The sequence below is a fragment of the Streptopelia decaocto genome, assembly GCF_964273445.1.
Source record: "Streptopelia decaocto genome assembly, chromosome: Z".
In the NCBI taxonomy this organism is placed as follows: Eukaryota; Metazoa; Chordata; class Aves; order Columbiformes; family Columbidae; genus Streptopelia; species Streptopelia decaocto.
This window is the reverse complement of record NC_138657.1, coordinates 38861855-38876297: the sequence shown is the minus strand read 5'-3', so window position 1 is coordinate 38876297 and position 14443 is coordinate 38861855. Positions and strand designations below refer to the sequence as shown.

The 14443-nt window shown below is 45.7% G+C and overlaps 1 protein-coding gene across 5 annotated transcripts in view; it reads right to left on the bottom strand.

The window, feature by feature from the left end:
* ABCA1 (ATP binding cassette subfamily A member 1) overlaps window positions 1–14443 on the bottom strand; it is a 98006-nt gene that overhangs the window by 18961 nt on the left and 64602 nt on the right. For all 5 annotated transcript variants that reach the window (XM_082075329.1, XM_082075328.1, XM_082075332.1 and 2 more), the window contains 14 exons: window positions 10297–10485; window positions 9240–9445; window positions 8971–9147; window positions 8164–8386; window positions 7584–7805; window positions 6778–6982; window positions 6121–6234; window positions 5474–5645; window positions 4793–4924; window positions 4130–4269; window positions 2975–3112; window positions 2217–2437; window positions 1677–1749; window positions 924–1126 (listed from right to left, as the gene is read on the bottom strand). In XM_082075329.1, the coding sequence (XP_081931455.1) occupies window positions 924–1126; window positions 1677–1749; window positions 2217–2437; window positions 2975–3112; window positions 4130–4269; window positions 4793–4924; window positions 5474–5645; window positions 6121–6234; window positions 6778–6982; window positions 7584–7805; window positions 8164–8386; window positions 8971–9147; window positions 9240–9445; window positions 10297–10485 (2415 nt within the window). The remainder of the gene's footprint in view (window positions 1–923; window positions 1127–1676; window positions 1750–2216; window positions 2438–2974; window positions 3113–4129; window positions 4270–4792; window positions 4925–5473; window positions 5646–6120; window positions 6235–6777; window positions 6983–7583; window positions 7806–8163; window positions 8387–8970; window positions 9148–9239; window positions 9446–10296; window positions 10486–14443) is intronic.

The following is a 14443-nucleotide window of genomic DNA, read 5'->3' as shown; positions in this document are numbered from 1 at the left end:
ACAAGAGGAGCAAAATTGCAAAGTCTGCTTCAGGAGATGCCGTGAGAAAGCACAAGACCAACAGATGTAGCACAAGAACAGAGGACACAGGGTTTATCCCCTGCATGATGGGGACATGGACTTTGTGTCTTCTCTCCAGCTTCCAGATGCCAGCCCATAACCACATATACCAGCCATTCCCCATTTCCCATGTCAGTTCTCACATACAAGGGTTTTCCCATGTGTCAGATAAAGACCTAGTTACTACATTTGGGGAAACATCCTGCTCCTAGTCTGACAGTGCTCATGCTCCTGTTCATGCTGGAATATGCACCTCTGTGGGGTCTGTCCCACAGACTCCTAAACCAGAAAAAATAAAAAAAATTTAAAAAATCCAATTGCAGATAGCAGCCAAGGCCTTCACAGATGTGGGAGGACCTAGAGGGCAATCTCAGTGAGTGACATCACCACCTTCTCAGCTCCCCTTGTTGTTAAAACAAAAATATATTTCACATAAATGGGATAAAGTGCATGGTACTTCTGTGATAAGAAAAGTGAGACTTATCAGTTGTAACACAGCCAAAGAACAACCCCTACAAACATCCCTGGCAAAGGTATGCAGCTGTGAAGTATGGTCTCCAGTACTGAAATATGTGTTTTCAGTTAAGTGCAGCACAAAGCATCCCTAAAAATACCTCAAAGTTGTTTACCTTAGAAGCAAATTGGGGGCCAGCCTTCTTCAGATCTCAGTGAAGTGCAACAGCCCTGTCTACACTTGTTCATACTACATTTCAGTTTTTAATGCACACTTCTGAGCACACACTTAAAACAGGTATGAAGACAATCCATTTTGGAGAGGAACACAAAGCTCCATCTTGTTCTTATTTCTGCCATGATTCATTTTGCCTAATTTTAAGTCAAAAGGCAACCTTCAGCACACTTACCTCCTCCAGGGTGGTTTCAGAGATGCCGTAGCTGGAAATGCCAAGATCAGAGAGACGGTCATCAATTTCATGGAACAGCTCTACAAAAGCTCCCTCTTTAGCAGCCTTGTATGGCAAGACATAGGTTAATTCATGACCAATATCCTCCACCAGCCTGGCCTCAGAAACATGCTTTGTAATGAGATTTGAAATTGCAGAGACATCTAGAAGAACCAAAAGTAAAACACGGTGTTCATCTTGTTATTCATTATGTGGAAAGAAGAGCCAAGTCTGGAAAACCTTATCAGAGGAAAAAAAAAAAAGGAGGGAAAATGGGACATCTCTGGGAAGCAGACTTTCCATGGAAATAGACTGTTTTCTTTTTACAGTTAACACAAGCTTGGATGAAATCCTGGACCCAAGACTAGCTATTCTTTCTACTTGCAGAATTTGGGAGAGCTTTTACATGCTTCTGGCAATACTGCAAGTCACTGACGTACAATTCACTAGCAAACATTACATACTGCTAACAGGTCTAGCAATTATTATATATAATCACTGGATATTAAATCTCAGGACAGCTCAAACCCAAAATGACTCACCAAAGAAAAAGGTTTTACTACTTACAGATTTTTAAATACCTCCCCTGTGAATTTAATACTTGTCCCAAGATTGTGGCTACACGGGGGCACGAGGTAAAGGCAGTTGTCCAAGGTCAAAGATAGAACCATGTCAGCAGGAAGACTGAATCTTATATTCTTTTCCAAGCCTCACCTATTGTCAGTGTATCACTTTCATGGTCACTGCCAAGGCCAGCGTCAGAGCTGCTCTGGGAGACACTGTCATCCTGGGCACAAAACAGAAGACAACCATTGGTTCCTGCTGTTTAATCAAAAAGGGGCCCACCATATGCTGCACTCTAGGCAACTCCAACCAGATGCTGCAACATGCTGGATACTCCACAGAGGAGTCAAAGTAACTGTGACATACCCCACTGCAAAGGGCTGAAATACAAGAGGTCACAGTTACAGAAGTGAGTGTTACAAAAGCGTGCGTTTCACCTATTCTGTATTTCTCCAGTAAACTTTGGAGCACCAGCATTGAAGGAAACTATAATCAAGGTGTATGTCCCATGCAACAGTTTAACCAGACATGATCTGGCATGGTACCTATACAAGCAGGTAATGCTTCTTGTAGAGAATAAGGGATTTCTCTTTGAGACATTCTACAGTGTAAAAATCTTACCTCCTGCTTCCCATAAGCCTAAGATTTCATGAAGGAAGAACGAATATGAGCAGGAAGGGTCAGCTGTACCTTTTTCAGATAGGATACTGTGCTGCTGCTGTTTCGGCAGGAGCTCAGAGAGGAGTCCACATCCTTCTTGACCAGGGTCAAATAATAGCCTGTTCCCAGCTGGTTCTTCAGGAAGAGGGAAGAGCCAACACAGCAGAGCTTGCCATGAGAAATGATGGCAATCCGATCCCCCAGAATGTCTGCCTCATCCATGTGGTGTGTGGAGAGAATGATAGTGCGGCCTGGAAGAAAGCAACAGAAGACACTGCTGGTAATTCAACCATTCCCATGTTCCCAATCCAAAGTCACAAGCATCTGGATCTTGCCATGAAGCTGGATGGGAGGTTGATGACAAAAGCGTAGGCTCCTTTGAACAAGAAAAGCAGTACGGAAAAGGTTCACAACTGCTGCCATGGGTTTATCCTCCCCACTCTCTACAGGTCCTTGTCATGCTCAGAAAAGGCAGATTAATTTCACGTCAGAAAGGCTGGCTGCACAGAGAACAGGACACCGCTGCATACCAAGGGTGAATTTCTGACTTTAACTGCCCTTGTAACCCCATGAGGAACTTTGTTCGTGAGCTCTGACATGAACAGGATGAGAAAGGTGCACAGATGAGAGATCAGAACACCCTTGTTCTTCATAGTCTTTGTTCCTTCCTCAGTGCAGGCAACAACAGATTTGCAAAGGCACACTGCTACTTTGAGAACAGTCACAAATCAGGTCAGTTTTCGTTTTCCATAACACATTCATTAGGAGTAGAGGAAAAGACCACATACCTTGCCGATACTTCAGGAGCAACTCCCATATCCCTCTGCGAGAATAAGGATCCACCCCAGCTGTAGGCTCATCCAGAATGACAACCTTGGAGCCACCAACAAAGGCTAAGGCAACTGAGAGCTTCCTCTGCATGCCACCTGACAGGCACAAGAAGAAAAAGAGGTGTTCAGGCTGATGCAGAGATAAGAGGAACAGCAATAGCTGCAACACAGTGGGTAATGAGCTCTCTAAGAGAAAGCAGAATTGCATACTGAGAAGACCAAGCACTTCTACTGTTTCAGTTTTTCAGGGCCCCATCAACTTCAGGAAAAGGGATAATTCATCTGGATGGTTTTCTCCCCGTGGAGTCCAACTCTCCTTCTAATGCAGAAAATCATGCCTTGCAAGCCCCTCAATAAGAGAATCACACTACCTCAACAGCAGTAGGTCACCAACTTGGAGGCCTAACCATATTTGAGGATCTGAGGCACAGGTCTCCAGAGCCTGAAGCTGCAGAAACAGGTCCCCAAGAGACACCACTCCTGTGGAAGTGTGCCAGATACAGCAGCAAGGAATTATATTACACTCTTCAATACTGAAGTCAACCTATGGCCAATTGCTCTCCCTTCCCAAGATCAAATGCACAGGCTGTGCTGACAGTTTAGTCGAAGTAGTCTCAGTCCCCCAGCTATCTGGTACAGACTAATACAGGAATCCTGCCACTCCTGAACAACAGGGAGGAACTCTCCAGGACACTCATTGAACACGCAGAAGTCAGCATTAAGAAATGCACATATGGTTCACAAACAGCAAGGTACTTGGAGATTATGGTTTAAGCCACTCTCACCTAAACCAATAAAACCCAAACATAATAGTATCTGGAAAACACATCACATGTAGCTGAACTACGTCATGATGGAAATAAGTACAAAATACTCAGAGAATGTGAGTGACTTATGGCCATTAGACAGCATAAGATTGTGTAAGATTGTTAAATTTTGTAAGACATACTGATTAGGTACTTAATAACTCATTTCCTTAAGTGTTTAATCATGTGGTAGTTTATACTTAATTGGTGGCCCAACCAAGGTCCATGATACAGGCTCTGTGAAAACCAATAGAGTTTTTCTGGGGCTGAGGAAGCAGCTGAGAACTGTAAAAGCAGGTGAACCTACCAGAGAGTTTGTTTGTCCTCGCTTTCAGTTTGTGGGGCAAACCAACATCCATTGCCATCTGCTCCATCTCCTCTTTCACCTTCTTTTCTGACAGACCTTTGAGCCGAGCATAGAACCAGATATGCTCCTCTACAGTCAGCCTAGGGAACAGGAGCAGGCTTAGGTGACAGCTGAGAGCACCATCCTAGGATTCATCCCTTGCATCAGCATTTCAGCAGGCATGTTTTGTTTGCTCAGGAAAATATATTTTAAGGCTGAGGTTTCAGGAAGGAGCAACAGACTGGGTGTGCTCAGCTTGGGCCTGATTTCAAGGTGTCGCCATTGAGCGTCAATGTAAATAATCCCCCTTAAACAGTGCTTGACCCCAAACATCCCACGTCACTAGGCACTGAAGAAACATTTGGCCTAATTCAGTTTAATAGAGCAGATTTCTTCAAAGACAAGAGAAAGATGAAAGTGTAGGCTCTTGATGATAATTCACAGGCACATATAAATGTGCTAATAAACAGAATGTCTTTGTACCAATCTCATGTCATCCCACTGTCTCACACCACACACACAGATAAAGATAGGACTGTTGTAACTGAAAGCACACTACTGTCTCCTAAAGAACCCAAACATGTGTTGGGTAACACCAGCATGCATGTCAGAGATGCTACTCACAAGTCAAACAGCACATTGTGTTGTGGACAGACACCCAGGTTCTGTCTGATGGTGCTGAGCTCTGAGCGGATATCTTTGCCCAGGATGAAGGCTGTACCTGAAGTTGGGGGAAATAAGCCAGTCAAGATGGACCTGAAAGACAAATGCAACAGATAAGCAGGTTTCACTATGAAGAAGTTGGCCGCTTCATATGCCAGGATGGATGAATGAAGAGTGGGTAGAAGCTCAGCAGAACTCCCACATCAGGAAAGTAGTCTGAGAGATATCTCCCTAACAGATTAAAAAAAATCAGCTCCAATGGTTTTAACAGTGATCAAAGCACACCCACCTGACTCTGACTGAAGGAAATACCTTTTCCTCTAAAAGTCCTTTCAGTCCGAATCCATTTCCTCACACCGCTAAGTCAGAATCACAAGTGGCATTACTAAAAAGTGCTGCCCCTAGATTCATTCGGCACAGCCTCAACCCGAACTACCTCCAGTCTCAGTCCCCTGTATGTGTGCATCTTCTGAGGCAGCTGCACAACTAGGCTAAGTCAGCAGAGCTTCACTGAAATCAGTGGAGTACCCTAGTCTGCAGCAGCTCCCACACTGAAGCTGTACCACTACCTCTATAATATTGATAAGAACTGCAGTATTAAGTCACTTCCCCAACTGTCTTAAAGCATTCCTTTGCTCTTACATGGTAGTGGTTTTCCCTGCTCCATTATGTCCCAGAAAGGAGGTGATTTGTCCTTCATAGAAGTTCAGTGTGAGACCATCTACAGCAACTTTCTTGCCATCACGATAAACCTTGACCAGCTTCTGGATGGAAACACCAAGGCTCAGATGCACAGGCTCTTCCTCCTTGCAGACTAGAAGGAAACAGAGCAAGGGAGAGAGAGATACGATAGGTTTTAAGAGCAGCTGTGTGGGAGTTATAACAAACATCACATTTGCCAAGTCTATGGAGATCCAAGGAGAAATGAGCTATGTGAAAAACTGACCCAACTTCTTCCTCAGGGACAGGAACCTCCATGAAAGTTGTCCTTTAGCTCTTTTCTCTCTACTGGGCTCATTTGGAAGTTAGAGATCTTCAGTGTGAACAGGGGTTGGCAAAAATGAGAGGAATTCTCAACCCCATGGGGCTGGAGTACCCACCCGCATACAAGTGGGCAAAGTGCCTCAGGTTTACCTGGATACACCCATCTGATCAGCATACACAAACTCTTAAAAGAAAGGGATGACGATTTCACCTTAGCTATGCCAGTCCTGCTATCTTTGGACTCCACTTTCAAAAATGCAGACCACAACACTTCATTATGAAAAGGCTCTGTCCCCTGTACTCACCTTCTGAAGGCCCCTTCTGATCAGGATGAGCGTGCTGTCTCTCCCGTGGTTCCTCGCCAAACCAATAGGACTTTGTGAAAGGAAAGTACCAGGGCCTGGGAATCCCATACTGGCCTGAAGAGAAAAGCATTACATGAGCCTGATTGCATCTGTGCTTTTTCTTGTATTAGCTTTCAAGACAAGAATGGAAATATTCCACCCTCAGTAAGCATCTAGGTTAGGCAGGACTCAGTTCTTTCTTGACCAAGACATTGCCAGACTTTAGGGGTAAGAGACATCTCCTTTCCCAGGTTTCACTTTAAAATTAAAAGCCCTGTGCTGGAAGGTGCTAAGCAGCCACATGTGGTGCTGATACTCTCAACTCCTCCCCTGCAGCAAGGTCTGTGGCCTTAGCAGTTCAGAGAAGGTAAAAGCTGAACTGCAGCAAAGCATCTGGCACTAGCTCAGCCACCACCATAATGGCACACAGCCTCTGTGCTGGGTAACAGTCATTGCTATCTGTAGTTACAACGTTGCTGTGATGCTGGTCTGTGGTTTTCCTCTGTGATCTTTCCGCAGCTTCACTTAAAAATGGGCCAAATTTGCACCTTGGTAAATGAATGAAAGGATCTATTTGTAAGTGTGAAGACCTAATACTCCCTCAGAAGCACACCTCACCTGGGAAGACAGACTCAATGTACCAGGTCATGACCCCATATAGGAAGGTGTCAAACAGCATCATGACAGCAGATGTGGTGATGCTAAAGCCATCTTCTTCCAATGGGCTCTCAAAGAAGTTGTCCCACTGAACACCAACTCCCTGCTCCTCAAACAGTGCAAAGTACTCACAACCGAAGCCAAAGGCTACTGGGGACAGCAGGCTCTGCAAATGAGAGGCATGAATATGCATTAAGTTTTTGACAACTACTCACCAACTGGGCAGCTCAGCTCTAGCACAAGGCTAAGGGATACAGTCCAGAAGCCTTATAGAAAAAGTCAAAGGTCCCAAAAGCATGACCTTATTTGCAGGAAGAGAGTGGCAGACTCTGTGGTCATGGTTCTAGCAAGCAAGCAAGGCCTGAAGTCTCTGCTGGACCACCACCCAGAATTGTTTGTTTCCCAGCTTTCTTTCCCTTGCTTTTTGGACTTTTATGCAAGGGAAGAGATCACTAAGAGCCACCCTCATCAGAAGTCTTGTGCAAAGGCAGCTGGTTCCTTCAGCCTGCATATCTGGTGCTACAGCATCAGAGTATACAGAGATCAAGGCAACTCAGTCTAGCTGAATTACCTCCACTACCAAAGCCACCAAAACCCTCCCAGCAGCTCCTTGCAGGTTCAGTCAACCTCTTCACTAAGCTCAGCCCTGATAGCCTCTTACACTGGAAAATGATCCTCCTATTGCCACCACCCCCCTTGTTATCAGTGTCCAGCTACAAAGCTGCCAAGTGGTGAAGGCCCAGTAACGAAGGCAGTTAAAGACTTACCGCAAAGATCTTAAGTGAGAAGCTGATATAGTCCTGCCAGGCAACACAGAGCACATAAGGCAGGTACAGCGTGAAGTAGACAATGCCCCCACAGGCAGCTGCCAGGTTGGCCCTGGAGAACACAGTGCTGATGAGGAAGCACTGGAGGATGGTCACAACAGCGAAGATTGAGAGGAAAACAAACACCACACTAGGGTCACTGTAAGGCAGCAGATTCCCCACCTGGCAGGAGAACAACAAGTGCATCAGGCTTTGAAAGGGCTCTCCAAGGTGGCTCTAGTACAAGCAGATCTGCAGAGCTGGCTGCTCAGGGGAGGCTGGGCTTGCTGCAATTGGCACAACAGCCTTCCCAGATGTGGGACAGTATCAGAGGCACCTTTTCAAGACCACTGAATCTGCTACAGCCTCTCCTTGCTGTTTTCAGCTGCTTAGGTCTGTTTTGTTCTAAAACCCTGTTTCCAAAAAGTTTATGGTCAATGTACACTCACTTGTTCCTCCCCAGTATGTCAGTGCAGATCACTGCTTAGCAGGCTCTCAGGGTTCTACATTATGCTGACGCAGACCAAACCAGCCAACTCACCTTAAGGATCAGCACCAGCAGGGCTGCACTCATCAAGAGAGGTATGAGGCTGCTAATGAACCAGCTTAGCCAAAGGATGCCATTGTCAAGTCCCATAATCCTCATCGTCTCCTTCAGTCGGGCTTCCTTCTCATACACGATGCCCTTAATTATCACAGCCACTGAGTAGATCCAGGCTAGAGTCATGAAGAGAGGCATGGAGCGGCTCATAACACGCAGAAATCTGAAAGAAGGAAGGAAAAGGGTCAGGAGGACACAGTGAGAAACATCACTGAGACTTCAGGTAGCACTCAACGGCCACCAAAGCATGGTGACATCTAAGACTTCACTGCACAAACTAGCTGATGCATAGAGTGCAACACAGGATCAGTGTCTCAGTATGAGGCTAATGGGTCTAAAGCACATCTTCAGCCTGCAGTGGAAGCTGGAGTTACAAATGTCACTCAGGGTAAGAGCAAGTGTAATGACCTGTCTTTCCCAGGGACTGCTCTCAACTGTCCTCTTTCCGCTCTCCCATGCTTACATCTCTGCTTTCTTCCCAGTGCTATTTTTCCTGTGTTGGGTCTACAGATATGGTCACATTTCAGCAATCTACTCTGTATGTGAAAGTCCTGTACAGACTCCTTCTGGAAAGGACTCTGCAAGTCATTACATATCTAAAGCCTCCATACAAGTGCCCTAATTCCAGGGATTAGGAAAACTAAGGAGACTGCCCCTGCTACTGATAGTAGGGATAGTTACTATGTCTGAGGAGTGACAAAAGTCTATGCCTTCCAAGGGAGCTTTTGAAGCAGCCTGCATACATACATGTCATCCACATAACATGGGTATGGCATCTGCTGCACATAAACTCCTGTCTTTTTCTCCGTGCCTGTCTGCACTCTGATGATGGCCTGTTCTACCACATCCTGCAGGTAGGCAAAGCCTCCCCAAACATAGCGCATGTCCTCAAAGGGGTCAGCACGTGGACCAGGATCCCAGTACCTGCACCAAGGGAACAAGACCTTTCCATTAGAAATCCTCATCACCAAATCCTCCATAAGAAACTGTTCATAAAACAGCATGTCACAACTCACCCATCCTTGATCTTGTTAGTCCTTTCCACATTATCAATGTCCATGCGTATCTTGTATTTCACATGTTGAGGGAGCTCTATGCTGTTAGGAGCTATTTCAGTGAAGACTATGCCTGCCCAGAACCTCCTTTCATCCAGAAGCTCCAAGGACTTGTTTATAAGCCGGACTTCTGTAGCCACAGGCTCCAGTTTGTCCAGGTTGACACACTAGACAGGGACGGATTTGGAAGTGTTTATGGGATAAGTAACCAAAGCAGAACACACTTTGTTTACATTTGGGAGGGAAAAAAAAAGCAGAACTCTGCAATGGTAATGCCACACCCGAGAAATGGCTGCACTGACAGACTACTTTGCAATAGCTCATGGTACCCCAGACAGCTGCTAGAGATGTCATTTTTCCTGCTTGTCAAACTTATGTCACTGAGGAATATCTCAGCAAAGGTATTTACTAGACAAGAGGTTAGATAGCTTTGCAGTACTAGCTACAGAACCCCATCCAAGCATTGATTTCCATAGATAGTCTTATTTTCTCTGTTACCAATAAACTAGATTCAAAGTCTCTAAAAATTAGTGGAGAGACCTGAAGGCTTTGGACCAGGCACCTACCAAGCCAAGGCCTGTTTCTGTTTGCATTCACCTGCCAAGATGACCAAGTAAAAAGTAAAACTAATTTCATTATTTGCTATGTCTTCCTCAGCTTAAAGCAGCTACTGGCTTCACCATAGTCCCCAGTTAAAATCCAGGCTGAAACACAAGCTGTTACACTGCTGAAGCAAGCAGCAGCTCTCAGTTGCCCAGCAGCAGCAGTCTGGGAAACTATACGCAATGGCCAAAGCAAGTGCTTCAAGAACAAGGCCTACAGTTAAGTTCCTACACCGATATTTAGTCATAAATTATATTTTCTAACGTGCTGTGCACTCTGCCCTACTAGCACCTGGTTGTTTACAGAAAACAGACTGAGGAACATCTATCTTCCCTTTCGAGGAACACCCCATTGCATGAGTGAAGATGAAGCTGCTGGCCTCCCCCAACTCCTTGCTCACACTAGCAGATCTCACCTCCATGAAGCGGGAGATGGTCTGGATAGCCCGGTCTGTCTCATTGAAGGCGTCCACCCAGGTATACACTGAGCCATCTGCTGTCTCAAAGTCCTCAGGATTGTTTGACAGGAAACGGGCAACGTCCTCCACTGTCCAGTTGGAAGCTGGCAAGTGCAGATCCCAGAGAGCTTTGCTTTTCAGCAGCGTCTGCAGATATTTTGTTTTCAAAGGAGAAATAATGTTAGATCTCCTCTCTCATAATGAAAACTAGTACTACTGGGGAAAATGCCTTTTTAAAAGGTGCAGGGAGTGGCCATCTGCCATACTGAGGAGATAATCATAGTGGGGTCCTGGTTCTTCTGCCCCCATCGCAAAGGATGGGCCTCTTCTCTGCAGAGCTACACCATCAGATGTGCTTTGCAGGTTGGCTGGCTGCCTCCATGTCCTGTCACCCCTCTCCCAAGGAGAGGGCAGCAGAGATCCACACACAGCTCTGCACTCTGCACATGCAATCCAGATTTTGCACATGGAATGTAGAGGGGCTGCGGCCTGGCTGGAGGCTGAACTGTCACAGCGTGTAACAGAAATACCAGCACTAGAGCCTGAGTGGCTATTCTTACATATTTTGCTGTCGTGCCATCAGGGCCAACTCAAGCAGCCCTGTATAGCCATAATGCCCTACCTCCCTGTTCTTCTATCTGAGACAGTGCTTTATTCACCTAGTTTAACTGCTAGCCTTCTGAGGGTGGGCTATTGCCCCACTACGTGTGTGCACAACACCCCACACAAGTGCAGTCTAGGTAGAAGCACCTGGCATTGAAGCAGAAACCAGTCCTCTGGGCACACAATGTATGGGCAAACAGAAAGGGAGCATTAATCGTAAAGGATACAGTTGAACTTAAGCAGGGGAGAGAAAAAAAATAAACAAAAAGGCTGCACAAGAGAGAAAACTGTAAAAATCCTAACCAATAGAAACAGGAAATGGATTTCCTGCCAGAACAAAGAATGAAGCAGAGAGGTGAAGAGCTTCCCCATGCTCTCCTGTTACCAGCAAACCAGAAGGTCACACAGTTACAAAAACAGCATTGCAAACTAGGAAAACAGAACAGGCCAAGCTGGCAAAGTAAAACATGCAAAAGGGAAATCCAAACAAAGAGGCATTGGCTGCGTGGTTCCCTCTTCACATGTGGTTTCCCAAGGTTGGCTCCATCAACCGTCCCCAGCAGAAAGAAGACCACACCTCCAGGGAAGGGGCTCACAGTCTTACCATGTTCTGTGGCAACACTAACACTACTTAACTCCAAGGACACATGCTTCCCTGCCTGAAGTTAGCAGCCACATTACCATCAAAAGGGCCAAGCAAAGCATTCGCCTCTCCTTCAGCAAGAAGCAACAAGCCAAATGGATTGCACAACCCAGGAAGCTAGGAGGTGATGACCAGTCACCTAGCAGCATGGCAGCCTCAGCAGCTAACAGCAAAGGACTGAACTCCCCCATAAAGTCAGCCACAAACAGGCAACTAACTAAATTTCAGCCTATTCACATACAAGTGATCTACACTGCACCTCTAAATTGAATGGAATACTGCCTGTGAGATGCCCAGGCATTGACATTGAGGTACTTGCTTGTGTGAACTGCAGCAGGTGACAACAAATGAACCCCTGCTACTGCATCAATACAGGAGACCAGACTGCTGGGATGATCAAGAATTAACTATCAGAGCCAGCAGTGTTAACAAGAAGCACAAAATACAAAACCAGAAAAGCCTCTGGGTCATTTAAAAGAAAAATAAAAATGCAGCAACATTCACTTTTCAAATGACATGACTGCAAACCAATATCTAAAACTGTGGCTTCCTGTCTGCACTCTCCGCAGCAAACAGCTCCATTTTCAGTTGCTGGCCCTGATTCTCATCTCCCTGATTCCAACATCTACAGAATTAACATTCATAAAGCTAACAGAGGCACAGGAATGATGAAAATTATGTCTCTGACCCCCTAGTATGTCATGTTGATGGGGAAGTGCAACAGTGCAGGTCAGAAACTAGTCAGCACAGCATCACATTGGGGTAAACAAGGAAAGAACTTAAAGGCTTAAAAGACCCGAAGAGATCTCTGTGTACCAGCTGCACTATGACACCCAACCAGCTGCCTTGCAGAAAAAGCAGGGAGAGCTACTCTACAACTGTTTCTATTGCGTTATCCTAGTTTTGTATCACTGTGCTTCTGAAGATATCAGCATGGAGTGCAAAGATCTACCCCTCAGAGATGCACCTGAAGGAAGCAACAGTGAAATGTACTATTTAAGCAGATAACGCCACAGTCATCCAGGTCTAACACCAAGCACAATGCCCCAGGGAGCCAAGAGGCTAGTAGAAAGCATGTCAAATCTGAGCAAGACTGTGGGAACAGCAGGATGTGCAGTTCCAGCTAAAGGGCCTTGGACAGATTATACAGAAGTATGTTTTTTATGAGTGTAAGAATTGATAGCCCAGGCCAGCGAGAATGATATCTCGGGTTGGAAAACCACCCCTATATGTATGATATGTGAATGTCCTTGGGCCTGGTCTGTGAATGAGCGGGAACGTAACTGAAACAAACATAACGTGAGTGTGGTGTGTTTTTAACAGCAATTATTGGAAGAACATCTTACATAACATCTTAGTGCAGGCTCGTATTGGTAAATCCTATGAATTGTCAATGGCTAATAAAGAGGGTCTCAGCCTGGCTCAGCTCGCTGCTCTGCCTGGCTCTGTGTTGCTTCCCGAACAAGATCTCTGTGCACTCATCTTCGTCTGCGTCCCGGTGTGCGTCGTTTCTAGTCACCACACAAGACTCCCAGCCGTTCCTTCATGGTCTAGTATGCACGGCATGTTATAAAGTGATCAGCCACAGGGTGATGTTTGCTCATTTCCCATGAACACCCAGGTATTTCTAAATTAAGTATACCATGCAACTCCAAATCAAAATTTCACAACATTTGTGCTATACCGCTGCCAGGCATCTAAGTTCAGCTCTAGCATGATAACCATTCAAGTCCTACTGCACTCAATGGGGCATGAAGCCACATGGCACCTTCCAGGATTTCATCTAGGCATAAGAATCCCACAATCACTCGTGTCCTGGTTTTGTTAAAAAACAAGACTGGTTCTCTTTTAGTGATTTTTCTTTCAGCTAAGTTCTTCCAGGTGGCTGTACTTTTCTGAGTTTTAACCTGCATACTTTTCCTAGGATGCTGTACTCTGTAACAACTGGTTAGGGTTGGAAGGGACCTCTGGAGATCATCTAGTCCAACCCACCTAGAGTAGATCACACAGAAATAAGCATCCAGGCATGACTGGAATATCTCCAGAGAAGGAGACTCTACAACCTCTCTGGACAGCCTGTTTCAGTGCTCTGGCACCCTCAAAGTAAAGAAGTTTTTCCTTGTGTTTAGATGGAACCTCTTGTGCTTTAGTCTGTGCCTGTTTCCCCTCATCCTATTGTTGGGCATCACTGGGAAGAGTCTGGTCCCATCCTCTTGATATCCAGCCTTCAGATAAGTATTTATAAGATCCCCTCCCACCCTTCTCTTCTCCTGGATGAAGAGAGCCAGTTCTCAGTCTCTCCTCATAAGAAAGATGCTCTTGGCCCCTAATCATCTTTGTAGCTCTCCACTGGACTCCCTCCAGTAATTCCTTGTCCTTCTTAAACTGAGGAGCCCACAACTGGAAGCAGTACTCTAGATGTGGCCCCACCAGAACAGAGTAGAGGGGGAAGATAACCTCCCTTGACCAGCTGGTCAACTTTTCCTAATGCACCCCAGGATACCATTGGCCTTCTTGGCCAAAAAAGCACATTGTTGACTCATGGTCAACCTGTTGTCAACCAGAACTCCCAGGTCCCTCTCTGCAGTGCAACTTTCCAGCAGGTCCACCTGCTTTGCTGCTATCTTGAGAGCACTGTTGTGGAGAAGTGCACAGCACAAGGATCTGAACATGTCACCAACCTCACAGGTCCTCAGTTTACAAAAATACCACAAGCCAGCTACTCATACCACATTAGTGCAACACTGGAGAAAATAGCCCATTTCCTTTCAGAAGTAGACTAGTAACGTGTTAAACATGCACTGCCCCCGTTTGCAACAGGTTGTTACAAGAAGAATGGAGTATCAAGCATAATGCAAG